Raw genomic sequence first — 25,284 nt, 5'->3', positions numbered from 1 at the left:
AAAAAGACAAATACTACATGATTCCACTTATGTGCAGTTTCTAAAGTAGTCAAACTCATAAAAACAGAAGTAGAATAGTGGTTGCCAGGGGAACAGGAAGGTGTTACTCAATGGCTATAGAGTTTTAGATATGCAAGATGAAAAAGTTCTGGAGAGCCGTTGCACAACAATGTAAATATAGTTAACACTGTTGAACTGTATACTTAGTAAATTTACAAGTGTTAAAATAGTAAATGTTACGTTGTTTGTTCTTTACCACAATTTTTTTTAAAAATCAGTTGACCATAAGTATATGGATCTACTTCTGGACTCCAAATTCTCTTCCACGGATCTTTACGTCTAGCCTCGTGCCAGTGCTGCCAAGTCTTAAGTACTATAGTTATGTAGTAAGTTTTAAAAGAGGGAAGGGTAAACCCTGCAACTTTGTCCTTTTTCAGGATTGTTTTGGTTCTTGCATTTTCGTATGAATTTTAGGATTGACTTCTCAATTTCTGGGGGAAAAAAGCTGGGATTTTGATAAGAATTGCATTGAATCTGTAGATCTGTTTGAGGAATATTGCCGTGTTAATATTAAGCCTTTCAGTTTACTCGCATGGATATCTTTCCATTTACTGAGCTCTCTAATCTCTTTCAGTGATGCTTTATAGTTTTCCATGTAAAAGTCTTAGACTTCTTTTGTTAAATATATTTCTGTCTCAGTTTAGTTTGTGTCATTTATAGACCCTTCATCAGTTTCAGCCAGTCTCAGACTCTACTGACGTTTTTGTCTTCTTTATGGTAGTGTTTCTTCCTTATATACCAGTGGGCCACACATGCTGGGATGCAGGCCCTCTCTATTCTCAGCATCCTCTCCTCATCTCTCCCAATATATCAGAGGGAGTCTTTTGACTTTCTCCATCCTCATAAATAGTTTGGATATGCAAGTTCCATCTCTGATCACATTCTAAGAAAATGATATGTAGTGGTAGTTAAATCAAGATTTGTGGCTCTCCCTATAAACTTACATTTTGATTATAAACTACATCAGCCTATTGTTGTTGTCCTCTTTGAACAAAAATGGAAAAGAGAGATAGTTTATCCTGGGGCCTTATGGCCAGATGTAATTTTATCTTGTATATAGGAACATAATATAGGGTTGGGAAATTTTCTTGCAGTTAACTGAGTTTCATAGTCTTTAGATACAAATATTGGCTTCGTATCTCATGACAAGTATAATTACAGAATGTTTCTATGTGTGATGTTTACAACCAGAATATAAAATTACAAAGAATAGTTACAGATTAAAAAATAGTGACTTTCAGACATCCGAGTACAAAGTGTTGTAAGAGTTAAATGCATATTCCTTGCTTCTAGAGATCGTAAATTTAGTTGTTTTTTGGTAGTGGTGGTGGTGTTTAGTTGGTTGGTGTGTAGGGTTTTTTTTTTTTTTTTTTTGAGAAGAGGTCTTCTTCTGTCACCCAGGATGTAGTGCAGTGCAGTGGTGTAATCATGGGTCACTGCAGCCTCTCCTGGGCTCAAGTGACCCTCCTACCTCAACCTCCTGGGTGACTGTGCTATAGGTGCGCACCATCGTGCCTGGCTAATTTTTATTTTATTTTATTTTATTTTTTATTTGTAGAGATGGGGTCTCGCTATGTTGCTCAGGCTATTCTCAAATTCCTGGGTGCAAGCCATCTTCCCACCAAATTCCCAAAGTGCTGGGATTACAGGCGTGAGCCGTTGCACCCAGCCAATTTAGCTTTTTTTGTAAAGCCTGGATTCATAGGTTGTTCACAAACTGTATTTTGAGAAACACTGCTTTAAAGTTTCAAAAATGTAACCTGCTGGAGGCCACTTAGTCTGAACACAAGTCTTAGTAACCTTGAAGCAGTCAGAAGCCTGAAATTCGGGAATGATCTAAAAGGTTGAAGTGCTGCTTGTTTTGTGCATTCACAGAGAACCTTGAGATGGTTAGCAGCCTGATGGCTAAGACTTGAGTTGTAGTCGGCCAAGCCACAGATAGAACTTGCAATGAAAATAACCCCACTGTACTCTGATTTTTTTATATATAGCCTTATAGCAATCAGATATGACTCCCACAGATCCTGTTGTGATTTTCACTTCACAGTTCCAGCTAAAAAACAAGCATACTAATTTCTAAACTAAACAAGCATATTAATTTCTAAAGGTTGACCCTGGCAGAAGATAAGTAGATAAGGTATGTAAGAATAATACGTGCTTCTGAATGTTCTTTTTGAGACGGAGTCTAACTCTGTCACCAAGGCTGGAGTGCAGTGGTGCGATCACAGCTCACCACAACCTTGAACTCCTGGGCTCAGGTGATCCTCCCACCTCAGCTTCCCAAATAGCTGGGACTACAGGCGCATGCCACCACACCTAATTTTTGTATTTTTTGTATAGAGATGGGCTTTCACCATGTTGCCCAGGCTGGTCTCAAACTTCTGGCCTCAAATGATCTGCCTGCATTGGCCTCCCAAGGTGCTGGGATTACAGGCGTGAGCCACCACCCAGACACTCGGCCCTAAATGTTCTTTTACCTAGTCTTTTGTAGATTAAGTTTCAAATTCATTCATTCATATTCACTGATCCACCCAACATTTATTGAGCATCTGCTTATGCCAAGCACTATTCTAGGTGCTGGAGATACACTGCAGCGTAGAAAATATTCAAAAAGTTCCTTGGTTCAATAACTGGTCAAGTGGGTCCACTGATGCCAGGTGGAAGACAGTTAACATTAAGTACATAACGTAATAAGTGCCCTGAATAAAAATAAGTCAATGTAAGGGAATAGAGATTGACAGAAAATGGGAAGGAAGAGGCTTTTTTTTTTCTTGGAGACGGAGTCTCACTGTCTCCCAGTCTGGAGTGCAGTGGCATGATCTTGGCTCACTGCAACCTCCGCCTCCCAGGTTCAAGTGATTCTCCTGCCTCAGCCTCCAAGCAGCTGGGACTACAGGCCCCCGCCACCATGCCCGGCTCATAGTAGAGACGGTGTTTCACCATGTTAACCAGGCTGGTCTCAAACTCCTGACCTCAGGTGATCCACCCACCTTGGCCTCCCAAAGTGCTGGGATTACAGGCACGAGCCACCGCACCCGGCCATTATTTTTTAAAAGATGTTGAAAAGTAAAATTTAAGCAGAAATCTGAATGAAGTACCTGAAGATTTCAGCACTTGTACTTGTTTAATTTCTGGCATATGCCATAAAGTTATAGAATTTTCCATCTGAAAGAGATAATTTAACCAGTGAACTTTAGAGTCGTTAAAAACAACAGCTAAAACAGATGATGACAGATAAAATCTTCAGATAAAATCTTATGCAGAAGCCTATCATATAAAAATGTAGCATTTCTGGTTGAAATGCAAGAGTGGAAAATCCAAAACCTCACTATCCCTTCTTCCCTTGTTCTTCCTACCCTTTCTCTTCCTTCCACGTTGGGAAATCCAGAGCTCGAAAGAGGCTGAAAACTACTTATCTAGATCAGTTTGCAGATAAGTATATTAAAGCTAAGAGATGTCAAGTAATCACCTGGAGTCACTCAGCTAGGTATTAGCTGAAACTCTTTCCCTCTTATTGTCTATTTAGAAAATATTTGAGCGTCCACTATGTGCCAGGCATTGTGCTAGGAGGTTTCTATGGATATAATGGGGAGTAAAGCCACAGTCCCTGACCTCAAGAAATTTTTTTCTATAGTGTGAAGATATAAACAGAAAACTATATGCAATATTATAGTATACAGTGGAATGTGGTGATAGCTGTGGCCCACATGGGAGCTCAGGGAAGGCTCTAGAGGAGATTCTTATCTTAAAGAACAAATTAGAGTTAGACCAGTTAAGAGGAGCTACAGTCATATACTTACATGACGATAACCCTAAAATGTCATCATCATCAGTATCGGGATTCCTTCAGCTACAAATATTATAATCCCAGTACCTAAGACTCAAGGTAGTTTGTCTCCTTGGTTGGTTAATTAAATGTTCCTATGATTTCAAGAACAAGGGTTTTCCCATCTTTCCCCACTTCTCTTCTTACGGTCACAAAATGACCGCTAGAGTGCCAAGGATGAAATCCAAAATAGTCTCCACCAGAGAGGCTCTTCTTTTCTCTCTTTAAGAGGCAGAGGAGCCTTTTGGAGATTTTTCCTGAAGTCCCTTAGCAGATCTTCCCACAAACTCCATTGGCTCTTTTGATTAGAACTCGTTCACATGCCCCCTCAAACCGTTTGCCAGCTGGAGAATGGGGAACTATGATTGACTCGAACTAATTAGAATTTACCCTAATATTTTCTTTCCACCTGTTTATTTATTGCAAAGAACTTTTTCTAAGTGGAGGCTTTTTGCTAAACATTCAAATTTGCTTTGCAGGTTGCCTGCTTGTTGTAACACTCGTCATTTCAATTTTGGGGTAGTCTTCCATTTATCGCTAGAATCAGAAAGCATGTTAATCCTCAAAACAGAAAGTCTGAAATCCAACTTTTTTATGCTGTAAAAGAAATGGCCATTTCTTTAGAATTTATTTTCTTACACATACACAGACACATGCTGCCTTATTATAGTGACTAAACTGAGTGGGGTTTTTTAGCCAGTAGTTCTGTGAGGTTCTCATAGGGAACAATTTGTGGTAATATATCTTTCACTTGATGTAAATTTAGATTTCACAGTCCTCTGTCCTGGAATCACTTCTTATATTCTCAATCTCGACTCCAAAGCTAACTTACTACAGATGTTTTTCCAGGTATTGAGGCTTATTAGGATAAGAAATGCATAATTATGTCCTTTTTTTTTTTTTTTTTTTTTTTGAGACAGGGTCTTGCCCTGTCGCAAAGGCTGGAGTGCGGTAGCATGATCTCAACTCACTGCAACCTTCTCCTCCTGGGATGAAGCGATCCTCCCACCACAGCCTTCTGAGTAGCTGGGACTACAGGCACGGGCCACCACGCCTGGATAATTTTTGTATTTTTTGTAGGAATGTCATTTCACCGTGTTGCCCAGGCTGGTCTCGAACTCAAGAGCTCAAGTAATCCCCTCACCTCGGCCTCCCAAAGTCCTGGGATTACAGGCATGAGCCACTGCACCCAGCCAATAATTACGTCTTACAAAGTAAGACACTATTGACCATAATAATGTGAATCTGAGACTTCTTTGACATTGTAGAGGCTTCAGAGCAAACATTTTCCTTATACTTCCTGAAATTCTGGTGACATTTCCTTTTCTGGTTTTGAACCTGGGAAATAGAAGCAAGAATTTTCCTATCATTCTCACTGTTCTCTGCTGTCAGCAGTATAGGTAGTCATTATCTGCCTCTAGTTTATCAGTTGGTCTGCATAGTTATCTCAGACATTTTCGTGCTTTCAGTTCAGTTTATTTTCAAAGTCCTTTAGTTCAGTGCTTCTGAAGGTTTAACATGCATATGAATCACCCAGGGAGCTTGTTAAAGTGCAGATTCTGATCTGAGGTGGGGTTCGAGATTCTGCATTTCTTTTTATTCTTTTTTCTTTTCTTTTTTATGGGGTCTCACTCATTTGGCTAAGCAGGATCATAGCTCACTGTAGCCTCTGACTCCTGGGCTCAAGGGATCCTCCTGCCTCAGCCTCCTAAGTAGCTAGTACTACATGTGCGAACCACCATGACCAGCTGAGATTCCTGCGTTTCTATCACACACTCAAATGATAACAATCAAAGTTGCAATTATGAATTATGTTATTCTGTACAACTCCATAAAGTCAGACAAGAACACTGAAACTTGAAGTCTCTTACATGTATGGAAGATGGAGCTTTATTTACTTACTTATTTATTTATTTATTTATTTATTTATTTATTTATTTTTGAGACAGGGTCTCACTCTATCATCCAGGCTGGAGTATGATTGTGCTCTTATAGCTCACTGTAGCCTTGAACTTCTGGGCTCAAGCAGTCCTCCTGCCTCAACCTCTCAAAGTGGTGGGATTACAGGCACGAGCCACCAAGCCCGGCCTTAGCTCTCTTTTAGAAGAGGGATTACACTTTCAAACATTAGTCAGTTAAACTAGAATTTATTTTCTTGGTATTTCTTCTTTCTCCTTCTTGTTTTCATCACAGACTTCCTTAATAACCTCCATTCAGAAAATGTTTATAAGCAGAAATAAAAGTAAAGATATATTGAATTTTAATAATTTTATTCAGGCCGGGCGCGGTGGCTCAAGCCTGTAATCCCAGCACTTTGGGAGGCCGAGACGGGCGGATCACGAGGTCAGGAGATCGAGACCATCCTGGCTAATACGGTGAAACCCCGTCTCTACTAAGAAATACAAGAAAACTAGCCCGGCGAGGTGGTGGGCGCCTGTAGTCCCAGCTACTTGGGAGGCTGAGGCAGGAGAATGGCGTAAACCCGGGGGGCGGAGCTTGCAGTGAGCTGAGATCCGGCCACTGCACTCCAGCCTGGGCGACAGAGCGAGACTCCGTCTCAAAAAAAATAATAATAATAATAATTTTATTCAAAGAATTTTGAAGAGTTGAGAATTTTGGAATTTTGACTTTGAAATAATATTATTTATGACATATTTTAGTTTGTATATTGTTTGTGGTATTGATTTTAGTGCGGATTATAAACCTGCTATAACAGGTTTACAGGTTAATACTGTAAACTGACATTAATTTATAGTAATCATATTTGGAAAGTCGTAAAGAGGACTCTGATATCTTGAAATCATGCTTTGGGACTCTGAGCAGTTGTAATAGAAATGAGTGTAAACCTTCAAGGGAAAAAAGTAGAAATGACATCAGTGTTTAACAGAACCCCCTGGGTTAATGGTACATCCATACCACAGACAACATGAGGGGAGCTAGCTTAGTAAAAGCCAAGTCCTTAATGACTGAATGATGCTAAATTACTTAATTAACCTGTCCTGGAGCCTCTTTTGTGTAAGTTGTATCATTTTGTGTATATTGAGATGTGGTTCTTGCCACCAGTTATATTCAATTAGAGAAGCAAGATATCGCTGTTGATTTATTTTTAAAGTGAAGATGTAAGTTCAAACAGGTAATTATATAAGGTGTTTGTAAAGGTCTAATAATACCATATGTACCTTTAAAAAAATATTTTAAGTATACTTTGATATAAAAAAACAGAGTTGAGAACGTCCTAATATATATCAACAAAGATGCTATAAATGGTAATATAACTTGATTTTGTTGTTGGAATGACCCATCTTTCAAGGATTTTCACAAATTGTCATCAGAAGTTGAACGGCTAGACGTAGTTGAAAGGTTAGAAAGGCCTAAGGTGGGGAAAATAATACGATAAGTTTCTTATTAACGTATGCTAGAGAAAACTATTTCAGGGTTGTGTTTTAAGTTGCAAGAATTTGGTTTTGGATTTTATGCAAAATATCAAATAGCACTATTGGGATTTCTCTGTTCCCTTTATAATGCGTGTGAAAATAGTATGTCTGTATGCCATATGTTTGAGTCAAAGTGTAAAATCTATTTTTTACTGGGGGGGTGTGGTCAAAAAAAAGCTATTGTATTGGAATATTATAGAATGGACATTAACTGTAGTATGAAGTGCCTCCTGTTAAGATGGTGAACTGGGGTCTGTGAGCCCGCGGAGTATACGCCATGAGCAAAGCTCACCCTCCTGAGTTGAAAAAATTTATGGACAAGAAGTTATCATTGAAATTAAATGGTGGCAGACATGTCCAAGGAATATTGCGGGGATTTGATCCCTTTATGAACCTTGTGATAGATGAATGTGTGGAGATGGCGACTAGTGGGCAACAGAACAATGTTGGAATGGTGGTAATACGAGGAAATAGTATCATCATGCTAGAAGCCTTGGAACGAGTATAAATAATGGCTGTTCAGCAGAGAAACCCATGTCCTCTCTCCATAGGGCCTGTTTTACTGTGGTGTAAAAATTAGGTCACATACATTTTCATATTAGACTTTTTGTTAAATAAACTTTTGTAATAGTCAAAAAAAAAAAAAAAAAAGATGGTGAACTGGGCCAATACAGGAAACTTCCTTCCTTCTTCTTCCTAATATGTAGAAACACCAGATACAATAACCAGAAAAAATTGGTATTGATGATGGTGTGGTAATTTTAGAATATACAATAGGGGCCGAGCACGGAGGCTCACGCCTGCAATCTCAGCACTGCTCACGCCTGCAATTCCAGCACTTTGGGAGGCCGAGGTGGGTGGATCACCTGAGGTCAAGAGATCGAGACCATCTTGACCAACATGGTGAAATCCCATCTCTACTAAAAACACAAAAATTGTCTGGGCGTGGTGGTGGGCGCCTGTAATCCCAGCTACTCGGGAGGCTAGGACAGGAGAATCACTAGAACCTGGGAGGCAGAGGTTGCAGTGAGCCAAGATCACGCCACTGTACTCCAGCCTAGCGACAGAGCGAGACTCCGTCTCAAAAAAAAAAAAAAGAATATACAATAGGACTTGAAAGCAAGAAAAGGACTCTCTAGGTGCTAAAAATAAGGAAACTCAGTAACAGTAAAGAATGAAGTTGACAGTGCATGGCCTTCAGAGAAAACTGAGCTAATATAGCAATTCCCCCTTATCTGCAGTTTTGCTTTCTGTCATGTTAGTTCCCACTGTCAACCAGTCTGAAAATACTAAGTGGGCAAAAATAAACAATTTCTAAGTGTTAAATTACACACCGTTCTGAGTAGTTTGATGAAATCCTGAACCACCATCCCCGAATGTGAATTGTACCTTTGTCTAGCATATCCACACTGTGGGTGTGACCTGCCCCGTTAGTCACTTAGTAGCCAGCCGTCTTGGTTATCCAGACTGTCAAGGTATCATGGTGCTCGTGTTCAAGTGTCCCTTAATTTACTTAATAGTGGCCCCAAAGGCATTATTAAGTGTATGATGCTGGCAATTTGGATATGCCAAAGAGAAGCCATAAAGTGCTTCCTTTAAGTGAAAAGGCGGAGAGTTTTCAGCTTCAGGAAAAAACATAATATATATAGGGTTTGGTACTGTCTGAGGGTTTAGGCATCCACTGAAGATCTTGAAACATATCCCCACTGGAAAAATGGGGACTACTGTATGTGGTTTAGAGGCTTTAGTGTCCACGTAGGAATAAGAGTCAAGGAACAGTTTCCAGGCTTTAGATAACTGGAGTGAGGCCCACTCATAAAGCCCAGAAGAAGCTGTCATTTCCATTACCAGATACTAGAAAAAATACCCCTCACTGCTTCCAAACAAGGGAGGAAACTGTTATTCTCAGGAAATTAGAAACTGAGACTGCACTGTAAGAAGCATTACCCATAACCTAGTGCAGAAACACTAAGCCTAAAAACATGAATAAAACTTCTCTGGATCCCAGGACCCTCCATAGATCTCTCCCTAGAAGAAGTAACCACAAGACTACCCCACAGATACATCTCAATCCTGGGGACCACCAGACTCCCTTGGAACATAACTGTAGCTGCCAAAATGACCACACATACACAAATACAGCACACAGGCAGGAACCAACTGTCCTGAAAGATCGTTAGCAGATGACAAATGGGGAAAGGGGGATTTGAGAGGGGAGTTATACTCAAGAAACTGTAAGTCAAAGCAGTCTGAAAAGAACTTGCAAATTAATGTTGAAAGGGACAAAGAACTTAGTAAACAAGTGTAAAATATTACCCAGTTAAAGCAAGTGGATTTGGAAGAAACAAATAGAATGTTTAGTAATAAAATTCATATCTGGGAAAAGAAATGTTTAGTAATAAAATTCATATCTGGGAAAAGAAATATAAACAATGTAAAGTAACCCTGGGAAAATCAAAGTTTGGGATCTGGAATTTTAAGACTGGCCAAGAAAGTCAGATTACAAGGCTAAAAGTAAATTTGAGACATGATCTTCTGGAAATTTGATATTAATACTAATGGTCTCATTCTGCTGAAGAATCTATAGACCGGTGGTCCCTGACCTTGTTGGCACCAGGGACTGGTTTCATGGAAGACAATTTTTCCATGGGTGGGTGATGGGGGGTGGTTACGGGATGAAACTGTTCCACCTCAGATCATCAGGCATTAGATTCTCGTAAGGAGCACACAACCTAGATCCCTCGCATGTGCGATTCACAATAGGGTTTGGGCTCCTATGAGAATCTAATGCTGTCGCTGATCTGACAGGAGGTGGGGCTCAAGTGGTAATGCTCGGTCCCCATTCACCTCCTGCTGTGCAGCCTGATTCCTAAGAGGCCACAGACTGGTACCAGTCCATAGTCCAGGGGTTGAGGACTCCTGCTGTAGACTACAACCTGCCAGTGTATCTCAAAGTGTCATCCTTTTTGTCTTAAAACTGGTTGTCCCTTCTTTGTCCCCTTGCTGTGGAATCACTACTGGGGAGAAAAATACAACTAATGGCATTTCCACTTTCCATTTGTTACTCCTAAGACTTTGAGGAAATCAAATGTGGCTTTTGCTGCTTATGGGGAAGGATGGATCCCTTTGCAGTAATCTGCTCAGTCAGATTTGCAAAATGAAGTTTATGTAAGGCTTTACAGTTTAACTATTTAGGAGTCTGCTGTCTTTACTGTTCCTTGTCCTGCTACCTGCCATATAATTTGATATTCTTTGACAATATCATCATCATTATTATTTTGATCACTAGCAATTGGATGACTTTCACATTTGCTAACATTTGTACATAGAGATTATTATTCAGGCACTTCGACAGAATGGCTTGGAATTTTTTTTTAGTAGTGGTACTGAGCTCAACTTTAATTTTCTATATCCCTCATGTGCCAATAGCACACATTTTTGAGATGACTAGCTATAGTTTGGGGTATGGTTTGTAGCAAGAGAATAGACATTTTTCTGCAAAAGGTAACTGGTCCCCATGGGGTTCAGACTTGTGATCTTGGCCTCATTATCACACTTTTGTAACCATCAGACCTAATAGATATACCACATATATTTCAGTCTATAATCTTGAAATCAAATAATATTGTTAATTGCCCTAGGTTTATTTCATAGATGTAATTAAAAATCACTTTGGGACATTTCCCACTTTTGTTTGATAGTAAAAGTCACAAAAGTAAAGCAGACAGCCAAAGAACCTCACTCACTTTTCATCTTCCCTGTGTTTTCTATGACAGTGAAAGTCACAAAAGTGAAGCTGGCAGGCAAAGAGCCTAACTCACTTTACGGGAGAGTGCTACGGTACCTTTTTCTTTTAGTGAGGCTATAGCAGGTCTGATGTCAGTCACTTTAGAGACCTTTAGACCTCAGTGCTCATTTACTGCTAAAATGTACCAGCTCTGCTTCTGCATTATGAAGATCATCTGTCAACACTTTGAGATATTCTCCTTTGTTATTAAGCTTGTGATGCTCTACACTGTCAGGTTTTTTGCCAATTATAGTTAAGGTACAATAGTGTATTCACCAGATCAAAGTCTCACATTGGCGGTAGAGGAATGATTTGTAAGTCTTTATTCATTTGAATTGTACAATAGAACACCTGAGGAATGCAAATAATCCCTCTGAGAACTCTGCAGGAAAGGCTGCTAAAATGACAGGGTAGGACTATTGTTATTCTGAATTGATGTGTTAGCTAAAGTAATTATTTCTTATCTTGTTGTTTCATAACAGTTCTAGTTTTATTAGTTCTGTTGACCATATTTATGAAATAAAGTGTGTATGATATTTTTATATTATCCTTTTACATGGGCTTGTTTTATTTCACTTTCATTGAATCTATTTGGTATGTGATCTGCTTTTTTAAAATTACATATTTGATTTTAACTTGTATAATAAAAGTATGTTACTAAACCATTGATGATAACATTTGAATATAGACTTTTGTTGGAATAGTGTAAGTCTGTGAAGTAACTTAGAATACCATAATATTATCAGAGACAGAAGCACCAATTTCAATCCCCCCTCCTTTTTTTAACCTGTCCTTCATAATTTTGGATAAGAAAACATCTAGTTTGAATTTTATTTTAAAGGCAACGTACTTTTTTTCAAAATGAATTGTAGGGCTTGGTCCATTTTTTAGGATATGAACAAAAGAAAAAATACTATTATGAAGATTCAAAACCACAAATAACATATTAAATAAGTAGTTGCCTTTGTATAACAAACATATACAAACTCTTGTGTGATTGTTTTTCATTCCTTTTTCCCATCCTAAATCCTGCTCAATGGGCTATAGTCTTAATTTTCTAAGAACTCTGCTCCCCTGCCATAGATGGATTTGTGATTTACTTCTTGTTTTTCTTTTCCCCTAAAGTGGCATTTACATTAATTACTTAAAGGACTTCTGCCACCGCATTTTGCCATAATAACTATTAAAACCTTCGTCTAAATATAGCAGGCTAGTAGAATTATGTAAGACTATAGCATATTTTTATAAACATTTTAATGGAATGTGTAGTCTTACACTAAACTCAGTTCCAAATTCATAGGAATGTATGCTATGATTATCTGAGAAGGAAAATTAATAATAGTAAGTACTGTTAATTTTTTACTATTTGCAGGCTTTTCTAGGTTCCTTACAATAGAATATGTACTATTATTATCTCTGTTTTTACAAGTGAGGAAACTGAGGCTTAAAAACGTTCAGTAACCTGCCCAGTAATAAAAAGCTAGGAAAGTGTGAGACTCTGAACCTAATTAATATATTCCCTACACTTATTTCATTTATGTTCTAATTACTACTTTGCCAAATACTCCATGCTTTGGAAGGAAAAAAAAAAATGACTCAATAATGTCTTTTCAGGTAACCACTAGGATCAGTTTCCTAACTGATCTGGCTTTCCAAATCCTTTGTGATTAAAGGAAGTTCTTTCCTCTGCAGTTCTATTATTCTTGTTCTCACAAAAGTCAGGTTCATAAGAGCTGCGTACATGATCAACTATATTTGTAAATCTGTATTTCTGCACGTGCTTGTTTTGGCTAGCAAAAATCTTCCTCAAAACCAGTGACCACTGTGAGTTCTGTTAGTCCATGAAGGAACTAAACCAGGCATATAGATATCTGGGTGGAACAAATTATTTATTTGTGAAGGGCTCTTCAGAATTAGCTGGTATTTTTAGGTATGATTCCTGTACAAACAGAACTTTATGTCTCCTCTTTTTAAAAATTTACTTTGTAAAGTAAGGAAAACAAAAAATTATAAAATGGAAGCTTTATTCAAGGGTACAGGTGTTAATGCTGAACAATTTTAGTGTAACTAAAAAAAGTTTTTAAATATTTGTATAATAGTTCCCATAGATAATGTGCTAAAGTAAAACTAGGTTACAGTAAAATATTATGGCGTATACCTGAAGCAGTTGCTGCCTGTTAATGCCTTGACCTTGGAAAGCTATACACAAAAAGATGGCATCATAAAACCGTGCAATTCTTATGAATATGTATGTGCTACTTGATAATAATGAATGTGGTACAGTCATGCATGCACTACAAGATAATGTTGTGCCCTTTTTTGTCTACAGGTTGATAAAAATTAAAGAGTGGGTGGACAAGTATGACCCAGGTGCCTTGGTCATTCCTTTTAGTGGGGCCTTGGAACTCAAGTTGCAAGAATTGAGTGCTGAGGAGAGACAGAAGTATCTGGAAGCGAACATGACACAAAGGTTAATTAGCATTCATTTTCCCTACACTTTATTATCAACTATTTCCTTGCAGTAATTTAATTGCTTGCGCTGATAGAATAATAAATGACAGAGTAATTACCATTATAAAGAGGGAATCTTCTCCTTTCTTTACCATGAGACAGAGTGAAAAGATTTATTTTAAATTAAGTTTTTAACTGTCATCTGTCATCTCCGTACAGTGTTTTAATTATAACATAGGTATTAGTTATGTATATTTTTGAGAAGGAATGATCGCCAAAACTCTTTCGTCATGTTCAGTGGGGGAGGGGAAAGGGTGAATCAGTTGCCGTGATTTTTTCTGAGTAACAGTAATATATTGTTTAAATATCAGATTTCAATGAAATAATTTTGCTTTTGTGACCCCGGTCCTGGAAATAATTAATTTTGGATGAAAATTGTCATAATTTTTCTTTTTTTAAATAATAGACAATTCAAAATAATATCTTCAGGCTAAGACAATTAAAATCAATTTTAGAAGACAGGTTTTTAAAAATAGTTACTTGCTTTCTGACCCCTTCAAGTGTATTATGTAAGATGAGTGGTCATTTACTAATATCTTTAACATTTTCTGCTTGAAATGAGTAATTTTAGCTCTATACCAATTTCTGGCACAATCAACTTATGTGTTGGGTGAATTTGTTTCATTTGATTTCAGTGCTTTGCCAAAGATCATTAAGGCTGGGTTTGCAGCACTCCAACTAGAATACTTTTTCACTGCAGGCCCAGATGAAGTGCGTGCATGGACCATCAGGGTAAGATTCATACTTATTCATCAGCTATATCCAGTTCCACACTATTGAATTCAGATTGATATCACTGACTTTGAAGTTTGTCATGGTGGCGGTTAGCTAGTCATTACAGATGAGGTTTTTGTCCAGGATAACTTTAATTATTTGTGAGCTGCTGAACAGTGAAAGTGGAGCGGCATTGATTGAGGCAGGTAACAATTGATTCTGCCTATTACATAGTCTGAATTTCTTCATCCTGTAGAATCTGTCTACCCTCCTCCTGTGGTCAGAGATAAGACGCACCAGTATTGTGCTTGCTTAATCTGTGTGACTGGGTTTGTCTGCAGTGAAATTGATGTTGCTTTTCATTTTGTACTCACTAAGTTTGTTTGGGTTGCGGGTGGTTCTTTCCTCCTTTGCTTTGCTCGGATTACATTTTCAGCAATAAAAGCAATATGACATCATTATGCTCTTCATAGATACACAGTTGGGCTCAAAAAGCTAAACTCAATGTGTAATAATTCATGCCTTTTTAAATTCATAGAAGTAATGTTTATTTTTAGTGTTATATGTTCAGTCTTACTTCTTTAAAAATGTGATATGTATTTTAAAAATTGATGTATACTGAATACGACCAGAGAGAATGACTAATTTATTCCCAGAGGACAATAGAAACTGAACTGTAATGGTTTGCTTTTAAATTTAAATATATTGTAACATAGTAGTTACTATTGAAAAATATTTTGAAATGTATGTAATCCTAAATAGTATGTTACAGAATATAAAAATAATACCAGAACTTTTAGAAATAGTGTCTTATTCAGTCTTTTATTATGCTTTTTAAATATATGCTACACAATAAATTTTAGTGGTGCTCTGATTCCTGTTTTCAGTGACTACTGTAATTTATTGTTACATGTATTTTGATTTAATATGGATAGAAACATGGAGGCAGTTCAACATAATGTTAAATGCCTTGTGTGAATGTGAGATTTGCTTTTCTTTTATCTCCTCTCCCCTTTGTAAAAAAATGTTTGATTGACTTCTAACCAAGGTCCTTTTATATAGATTTAAAAAATAATGTCAAAGCAAATCCAAGTTGGTAAACAAATTGCCAGGATTTATTTTTACTATATATTTTAAAGATGTATTTTAAAGCCTTAAAACTTTCTAACTCAAGTATGTGGAGGTAGCAAAGACAGCATGTTCTGGGCTTGAAAACGTAAAAGCTGGTTTATCTTAAGACTGATTGTAAGTATCCATGATTTAATGTGCTAAGATATTTAGTCAGGTAAGCATCAGTGAGTAGCCATATTAACCCAATACATCTTTTATTGTAAAAACTGTGCTTTCTAGTGTCAGACTCCTTATCACTTTAACATGCTTTATTAAGCAGCCTTTAGGTCACCGTTATTTCTCAAATTTCTTTCCATGGTTATGTGTGTGTGGAATATATATCCTTGTAATATAACATATGGGGTAATTATAAGACATTTCTCTTCCTATATCAACTTGAATTTCCTTCATGATGGTTAGAGGCAGGGAATATTATGCAAAATGTTCAAAGATTTTATTATCGAAATTTTTTGAGAGTTTCACAATTATTTGCTGAATGTAGATTTCCAACATGATTTGTTGGAAATGCCTTTAAAATGCCCCTTTGTATATTGATTTTTATATGTTCTTTAGATGAGCTGAAATTTTGAGAGCTTTTTATCTTTTTAAAACCTTTGATAATTCAGCTTGAAAGTTACTAAAAAATCTATTTTTTTCCACTGTGAAGAATAGAAAATCGAAATGAAACCTACACCAAAACCAGACCACTGCTTCTAAATCAATAAAACAGTGGATGACTGTTAGGAAAAACAAAGCTACGCTTCTTTAATATCTACTGATCTATCTGTGCTAAATCTGCTACATAGATACTACCCAGTGTTGAAAATGTACTAATTGTATACCTGACATCTTAACAGATATTCAACTAAGTTCTAGTTGAGCCCAACTGCTGATCAGAGAAAAGAAACTCTGTGCTTACAATCAATTATCTTAAATGCAATTAGTTTTCTCTGGTCTTTCTTTTCAAAGAAAGGGACTAAGGCTCCTCAGGCTGCAGGAAAGATTCACACAGATTTTGAAAAGGGATTCATTATGGCTGAAGTAATGAAATACGAAGATTTTAAAGAGGAAGGTTCTGAAAATGCAGTCAAGGTAAAGAATTATTTTTATTTTTGTATATCACAATGTTTCCATTGATGTGGTTATTCATGATAAAAATGAATGATAATTATCTTTTAAACTGAGTGTAGTCTAAAATAATGTAATAAGATGATCAGTGTTAGTGTTACTATCAACTGACTTAAGAGCTATAGATGTTTACATACTTTTAGATCATTTTAAAAATGTGTGAATTGTCAGTACTTTTGCGGAGTTTTTTTCTATAATTGAAAAAAATAGATTAGATTTAAGTAATTGTAAATAATTTCAAAGAATTTGTTCACTCATGGCCAATGAAAAATTATACTTATTACATTTGAATATCTGAAGTATAATATATATGCTTATGATTATTTCAAGAATAGAAATAGAAACTTAGTTAAGTAAAAGCTGTTCTTTCTAAAACTTTCCTGGTTTTACTTGTTTGTTGTCTAAAGATACTTGGGGATTTGATTTGCTTTCTCAACACTAGAGGGCAGGTCCAAAATTGTGCTTTATTTTAGCTAATAAGGATAATTTGGTTTGCAGACACTAATAGTGAAGCAGTTTTATACATGAGTAGTAGATGATTTTTTAAATGTAAATTCTGTTGCAAAATTAATTTTGTTTGATTTATTAGATGTTACTTAGAGAAATCTAGCAATTTCTAATATAGATAGATTAGCTGATTAAACTGACGTGGTAGGACAGTTCTTTAATTTAATATTTGAAGACTACCATAGAAAATGTTATAGAATTTAAAGAAGATCCTTGTGTTTACTATTTCATAAGTTGAAAGGAATACAAAAAAGTTTATTTCAGGTTTAGTTTATTTTCATTGGTATCATTGGAAAGGTCATACTGAACGGCAGGACTTTAATAGAACTGTTGGAACACCAGGAAGAGGAGGGGAAATTCTTGGTATACTTGGTTCAGTGTTGAATGAGAACCATTCTGTTTTTTTTAAAAGAGTGGAAGGAGTAACAGTTTACAAGTAAACACGGTTGTTAATTTTTCAGTGGCGGCATCTGTATAGATATAGGTAGGTATGCAAATACTGAGATGGAACTTTGTCAGGAATACTAATTAGACTTGAACAAAAATCTCAGATTATTTGTCAACATGCTACATCATGTTGGCATATCTGTTTTTCATAAGGAAGATAAAAATGAGGATGTTTTCTATTACTAGAATTCAGAGATCAGATGCTTGTTTTTTTATACTCTTGAAATGGTAAGCCTGTTTACCAATCCTTAGTAGATCTATGTAAGTATTTCCTTTAACAATTGAGAGAAACTTTATAATATCCAATAAATAGTGTTTCCTGCTTATAAGACTATTTACCACTAACTGGCAGTTTTTATACTATAAATTAGAAAGGGTTGACTCTGACATTTTCACCTAGGATACCATTAAATATTTTACGTTGTTTTAACCTCCAAAACTAATATTTCAAAATTTGAAGTCCAAGTAAAATGAAGCATTTATGAGTTGCTCTATGCTCCTTTATTCAATAAATGTTTACTTTCAGATTATCAAGTAGGTTTTAGATTTGAGGGCAAGATTGTGTATATGTGTATGTATGTATATATATTTCTAACACCAGTGCAGCATAACTAATTTAATGCCAATGCTGTGAACTATATACTGAATAGCTCTGTGTGGGCTTTGTAGTCTACAGGGATATCACATTATTAGCAATCATATCTGCTTAGGCAAAGCTGGCTTCTACAGATGGCTGCTTTCAAGTGCAAATGAACTGGTTAGACGTGTCTTGTTTAATACATACTCAAGATTCACAAATGGGTATTGATTTTTTTTTCAACCAGTGTTTCTGATAGCAGTGGAAATGGATTAAATGGTCTCTAGAGAATTTAAAGGAACACTGTCACTTTTAATTAATAGTAAACTTGAGTGGTAACAAAGTACATAAAGTTACATTAATATATCATGTCAATATGTACTTGATTTATATTGTCTATATAGTTTTATAACAGTGGGCTATAGATTCTAGAAATAAGTAGCTCATGGCCTTCAATACATTGCATGTCTTTATAAAAATATGAATATATGTGTTTATATATGTGTGTATATGTGTGTGTGTGTGTGTGTGTATACATATGCATTTTAGAATGGTAGAGTACATTACATTGGCTTTTTAGAAATAAGTTTTATATATTCTTCATATATTTATATTCTTTTAAAATCAGGACAGTTTTATACGTGGTCTAGATAATTGAAAATATGCTTACTAGGGCTCTGCAATCTGGTTTGTTGATTTTACCCTCAGATGTATGATCTTTATTAGTGTTTTTGTTACAGATTAGTATAATTTCACTTGGCTTTGAACATTCTTATCAATATCTGCAAAGAGAAGCACTAATCCTGTTGGGCAAAGGTTTCTTCTCAATACATTCTAACAGCAGGGAAATACTTTTGAGAATTTCCTCCAAAAGATCCTCAAGTCCTTATTGTTGAGGAGTCGATGGTGGGATCATGTGGGACCATGTCAGCTGTGTGCAGTGTTAAGTGTGGGTGCTGCAGAGCCTGTTGTACTTAGGGTGAAGTCAAGTTCATGCCATGGACTAAACCTGGTTTTCTGGAACTGCTGCTTGCTTCTATTAAAATTACCAGCAGATTGCATGTCTGGATCTGCATACCAGCAGGTGGAATCAGTTGCTTTGCCGACTAATTTACAAGTGGAAGAAATATCTGTCTTTGCAACTGCAACCTGTTAGAGTCTCCTTGTAACTAGGGCCATTAGTCAGGAAACCATATGATGAATTCTAGTACATACTTCTATGTATAGACATTGTCAAGACTAAATTTTAAAAACTACAAGGAAACAGTTCAGAATCTTACACAATAACTGATCATAATTTTCCTTATACCAACTATATTTTTGGCATCACCAGTCTCACCAAAGGATTTCTTTAAGCAAATAAAGCAGCTTTTAACTAGTTATATAGTCTTTTTCTTTCTGCCTGGTCTGTTTTGTTACAGTGACTTGCTGGATGTTTGCAGACACATCAGAAATGTACCATAAACAGCATGTAATGAAACTTAATGATATTGGTATAATTACATTTATGTACCAACAGTTTAGTGGAGAATACATTATGATTATGTATATATGGAAAATCTAGTTCTGCCCAAATCAAGAATACTTTGCTTCTCTCCAAGTCTAGTTTTGAACTTGTATGCCTTCCTATATTTCATTTTTTCTTTTTTTATATCACCCAAGTAGTATGATACTTTTTATATCTGCTGCCACCATTTACCCTGTGTATTTAGTTGTAAAATAACAACCCATTTCCTCTATATTTTCTGTTTGCAGGCTGCTGGAAAGTACAGACAACAAGGCAGAAATTATATTGTTGAAGATGGAGATATTATCTTCTTCAAATTTAACACACCTCAACAACCGAAGAAGAAATAAAATTTAGTTATTGCTCAGATAAACATACAACTTCCAAAAGGCATCTGAGTTTTTTAAAATTAAAGTTTCTGAAAACCGATGGGACAAATAAAAGTTGGGGAGATGGGAATCTTCAACAAATAAATTATTTTTATTTGTTTTAAATTTAAAATACTGTGTACCCCCCCCACCCCCCAATGAAATGCAAGTTCACTAAATGTGAACAGCTTTGCTTTTCACGTGATTAAGACCCTACTCCAAATTGTAGAAGCTTTTCAGGAACCATATTACTCTCATGATACTTCATTAATCTCCATCCTGTATGCCAAGCCTGACACATTTGACAGTGAGGACAATGTGGCTTGCTCCTTTTTGAATCTACAGATAATGCATGTTTTACAGTACTCCAGATGTCTACACTCAATAAAACATTTGACAAAACCAGCCTTGGTGTGTTTGGGGATGTCTGTATTGACTGACTGTGGTGTGCTGAATGTGATACGGCACCTGGTGGTTGCTGATTACGGAATTTTAAGGCGTATGTATGACACAGTAACTGGCAGTGTGGGGCAGCTGCAATTGTGTCTTAAAAGTGAGTCTTTCATGGGAATCAGAAGAATAGTATACCAGGGATTTGTCTCAAAAAAGTTAATTAATTTATAGATCAACATTTATTGAAAGATGATAGCAATGATATTATGAGGGATATGAAATAGGTGAATCTGACCACAAAGAAGAAAATTCTGTTTCAAAAATTAAAGAATTTTGTTTGTTATTGTTGTTCTGACCATATTGAAAAGAGGTTCACTTTCAATCTTCCCTTTGAAATTATTAAATTGTAAAAATGGACCCATTGATGTCTGGTAGGTTATGTTTTACTTCAATTCAGCAATGTGTATTTTGCTGATTTTGAAATACTAAGATCAGACTTTGTAAATTTTAAAAATTCTTTCATTCTTACTCTTCAGATATTTGAGAGCAGTTGAAGTGGTAGTATGGGTAAGTTAAGCACTTCTTAACATTGTAGCAGAAAAGTCCAAAAGAAAGGCTAGAACAAACTGGTAATTTGGAGACCCTTTGCCACTTAGCCTTCTCATGTGATGATGGCCTTAAAGCTCTCCCGGCCCTGAACCTCCCTTTCTCTCCCATGGTTCCATTCCTGTGAGACCTCCCTTCCTTGTCCTCATCCTCTGCCCTTTTGTCCTCTTCTGTGACCACAGGACCATTTCCATGGAATGTAGATTCATACCCAGCCAGCCTTTGCCTCTACTGTGTCGCTTTGGGACTTTAAAGATGCAGAAGTATTAAAACACACATAAACATAAAATGGAAAGTTACCAAATGTAGCACAAGAGGCAAGAAAAGGGGTGATTTTTAAAGGCGATATGGCTATACGTAGGAAAGGATAAAGAGGATGAGGTTGAGTGGTGAATATAATTCAGAAGCTCTCCAGTGAGTATTTTTTTAGTATCAAACAGTGATCTTCTTTTGCTAACATAAAAATGAGTAAATTACAGCAGAGAAATAAGAATAAAGCTAATGAAGGGTTTTTAAAAAGAACTAAGTAAAACAAAACTAGGCTACAGGTGTAGCTGACCCAAGTTTGCTGTGAAAAATCCTTGTTATATCTATTTCTGTATTGGAGTGATGTGTAGATTAGTGGATTGTTAGGGATTTCAGCAGTATAAGAAAGAATCAAATGTCTTGCTTTTGGGTCTTCTCCAAAGTAAATTGCATAGACTTCTTAAAGAAGTTTGAAATCAGTAAAAAGACGTTAGGATCATGTAATTGTACTTTGTCTAGCTTCTAATGTGATAATTGCACATTGCACAACAGAACCATTAATAAGAGAAAGAAGTTAGTTTTGAGGTAACTGCATTCATTAGGGGCTGAAAATAAATGAAAAAATGTTTAGTTTGGTTAGAACTTCTGCAGCATTGTATGTACATATACAAAATTTCATTTTCTCCGAAAGTTGAGAATTCCAAGAAGAACTGTTACATGTAATCACATATATGCCTATATCTAAACGTTTTCCCTCCTTTAATATTGATATAGTTCATGTATTTTAGGACGTTATATAATGTATCTGTAGCTCCATCTTAATCAAATTTATGGTTAAAAGAGATTTGAGGCCAGGCATGGTGGCTCACACCTGTGATCCCAACACTTTGGGAGGCCAAGGTGGGAAGATCACTTGAGCACAGGAGTTTGAGACCAACCTGTGCCAACATCATGAAACATCATCTCTACAAAAAAAAAAAAAAAAAATTAGCTGGGCATCATGGCACCTGTAGTCCCAGCTACTTAGGAGGCTGAGATGGGAGGATTGATCAGTCGCTTGAGCCTTGGAGGTAGAGGCTACTGTGAGCCATGATCATGCCACTGCACTCCAGCCTGGGCAACAGAGTGAAACCCTGTCTCCAAAGAGAGAGAGAGAGAGACCTGAGAAGGCTTGTGCCCAAAGCTTCAAGAAACTTTGTGATAGCACTTAGTTGTGTTTTATCATGTTACCTTCATAACATGCATTTTGCGCATGGCTCAGAGCAGAACCAGATCTCCTAAGGAAGCACAAATAGTTTTCGTTGCTAACTTAGTTATGAGTGAAGCCTCTGTTCACTTACAACTTGCCAGTTTCATTGGTGGAATAAGCCCCCTTACTCATGATTCATCAATATTCCTATATTAGAATTCCAGTTTGATGTTTGTCTCTAGTTGTCTGTGTGTAATATTCCCAAAGCTCCTTTGGAACAACCCCGTCTCCTTTCATTCAGAGAGTCAGAGACCATATCTCCTCCTCCTGCCTCTTCTATTCTGATGAGTCTACTTAAATTTACTTGATGCTCTTTTTATTTTACAAGAGACTTGAGAGATGTTGGTTGTTTCTAATGGCAAACTACTTTAGCTGGGAAAATTCATTTCAACTTACTTAAAGTTTGTAAAATACACTATGGTGATAAAATAAAAGAGCTAGGTTTGACTTTTGAGTGACTTTTTGTCTCCTAACTGGCTTTGGGCCCCTTACAAAAACTGACCATTCTTGCATCACCTTCATGGTCTATGAATATCCCAAACCACTTGTAAATCAGTACTTCAGTGAAAAGCCTTGTGTTGCAATTAGGAAGTTTAAAAAAGAAGGGACTCACATGACCACCCAGGCAGCAAGCACTTCACAGAGTTCTCAAACCACACATCTAATCTGCTCTTTGGCTCTGCAGGTCTAGGAACTAATTTTCTTCAGCTCAGCAATGCTGTGTTATAACACTTTCCAAACATCTAAGAGCCTAATTTATAAATTAGAATGGCAAGTTCTTCATTTACAGCAGATGTTCCTGATATATCGGTAACAGATGCTAATTAAGGCCCATCCATCCTCAGGAGTCAGGAGGCCAGGATCTGTACCTGACTGTACTGCTTCCTAGTTGTATGACCTTAGTTATACAAGCTACTTACCCACTCAGAATCTGTTTCCTCACCTGTAAAATGAGGATAATAGTACCACCCTCATGGGGTTTTTGTGAGGATTAAGTTAACATGGAATACATGGAACATTGCGTATACATGGAAAATGCTGAAGCTGCTTAGTACCTAGTAAGTGCTCAATAAATGTTAGCAATTTTTTAATTTGTTTGAGGTGCTTGCTGCTTGTGTCTACTCAAGAGGCAAAACTATAGAATGTCGCTTTGTAAAATTAGAAGACAGCAACATAAATGTTCTTTAGGAAATCACTTCCAGGATCTCTCTAAATGGATGTCCCCGATTGAGAATACTTCTGTCTGCTTAATCAACAAGTCAGTTTATTATTATTTCTCTGTAAGGTCACAATGGAAAGATGAGCACAAATACTTAACGATGGGTATTTCTTCTAAAGAAACATGAGAATAGGAGATAACGATTTGCCTATTCAGCATCACAGACTTTCACCAGCTCTAGAATGACCAACAGACTTCTTAATGAAACCTGAGAGGAACTGGCCAGGCACATTACCTCATGCCTGTAATCCCAGCACTTTGGGAGGCCCAGGCAGGCCCAGTAGTTTGAGACCAACCTGGGCAACATAGCAATACCCTGTCTCTACAAAAAATAAAAAGGAAAGGAACTCAGTCATATCAGTTGGGATTCTCCAATCCATCTCTTCCTTTCATTCTAAATGTATGCTGCTTGTGTCAGAGAATGGTTTATTCGATGCCATTCCAGGGGAACATTTCTGTATCTGCTTTCTTACTATGGATTATAGAGTTGCTTTCACACTTAGGCAAGCAACTAAGTAGGAAGCAGCCTTCATAAGGCATCTGTGTATGTGGCCTGCGTTTGAAGCTCTCATCCGTGAATCAGCTCATTCTGTTTCCACAGAACCTGGGAAAGATGGACAAACAGTGAGATGTCCTATTCTTTGACTCTTCTTACTCTGGTCTTATAAATTGCTCTTTTTTTTTTTTTTTTTTCTGGTGAGATAACGCATTTCAGTTGCCATAGGGTACAAGGAATAGGTCACATCTTCATTTAGTTACATGATAGCATATTTCCCTAGTCCTCTTGATACAGTTTTATAAAACACTGTGTTCAGGATCATAATAAACTCCTATCTTTTGGAAGGGGGTTATTTGCAGATTATTTGATCCTGTCTATGTTGATTTAACGCTAAGGAAAGGACATTAGAGGAGGCCTGACAGGGTGCTAGTTGTCTACCAGAACGCGTTCCTCTTTCTAATTTGTGTAGAGTACAGCGGGGTGCGTGGCTGTTCTGCTGTAGACTGTTTCCTGGCTTCCTTGCAGCCAGATGAAGGCCACATGGCTAAGTTCTCATGGGTGGAATATGAACAAAGTTATGCAGGCTGATTGCAGACCTCTTACACACCTAGTTGCGTGCTCCCCTCACATGCCCCTCACGTGCTCTTCCAGAGCACGTGCCATTAATAATGCATATGAGGACAACACCCAGGGGACAGTGGACCTGCATGGCAGCAGCTTGGATCTCTGAATGACTGTGGGGAACAGAGCTACCCAGTAACTTGGCTGCTTACCTTGGGGCCGGTACATGAAAGAAAAAGAAAAATGAATTTGAGTGTTCTTTAAGCTACTATATTTGAGCTACCATATTTCCGTCGTAACAGCTTAGCTTTTTACCCTAGCAAATATGTAGACACATTTGTTGTACTTGTTTCCATTATACTATATTTGGAGTTTATAGCTCCTGTTCTGTTATGAACACAGCTTTATAGAGTGGAAAGAGCTTTTGATCAGTTCTGGAATCAGATTCCACTTCCACTACTTAGATGTCATCTTGTGCGCGTTAACTCTTCCGGCCTTATATTCTTCCTATGTATAATGAAGATAACGCTAATGT

General features: G+C 36.9%; 1 protein-coding gene and 1 pseudogene across 4 annotated transcripts in view; both read left to right on the top strand.

Annotated features, from left to right (window-relative positions):
* Window positions 1–20,381, top strand: part of OLA1 (Obg-like ATPase 1) — a 151,460-nt gene extending 131,079 nt beyond the window's left edge. The window contains exons 6-9 of one of the 3 annotated variants that reach the window (XM_011943973.1): window positions 13,500–13,577; window positions 14,254–14,350; window positions 16,412–16,534; window positions 19,857–20,381. In XM_011943973.1, the coding sequence (XP_011799363.1) occupies window positions 13,500–13,577; window positions 14,254–14,350; window positions 16,412–16,534; window positions 19,857–19,958 (400 nt within the window). In that variant the 3' untranslated portion in view covers window positions 19,959–20,381. Of the gene's footprint in view, window positions 1–13,436; window positions 13,578–14,253; window positions 14,351–16,411; window positions 16,654–19,856 lie in introns of those variants that run through there. The other 2 variants (XM_011943974.1, XM_011943972.1) reach the window with 2 other exon arrangements.
* Window positions 7,579–7,971, top strand: LOC105513143 (annotated as a pseudogene). Its single transcript, XR_001001950.1, has one exon. The product of XR_001001950.1 is annotated as a small nuclear ribonucleoprotein G pseudogene (transcript).
* Window positions 20,382–25,284: the final 4,903 nt, after the last annotated feature.

This window comes from Colobus angolensis, unplaced genomic scaffold (assembly GCF_000951035.1).
Source record: "Colobus angolensis palliatus isolate OR3802 unplaced genomic scaffold, Cang.pa_1.0 Scaffold224, whole genome shotgun sequence".
In the NCBI taxonomy this organism is placed as follows: Eukaryota; Metazoa; Chordata; class Mammalia; order Primates; family Cercopithecidae; genus Colobus; species Colobus angolensis.
Note: the sequence above shows the minus strand (reverse complement) of the source record. Positions and strands in the feature narration are given on the sequence as shown.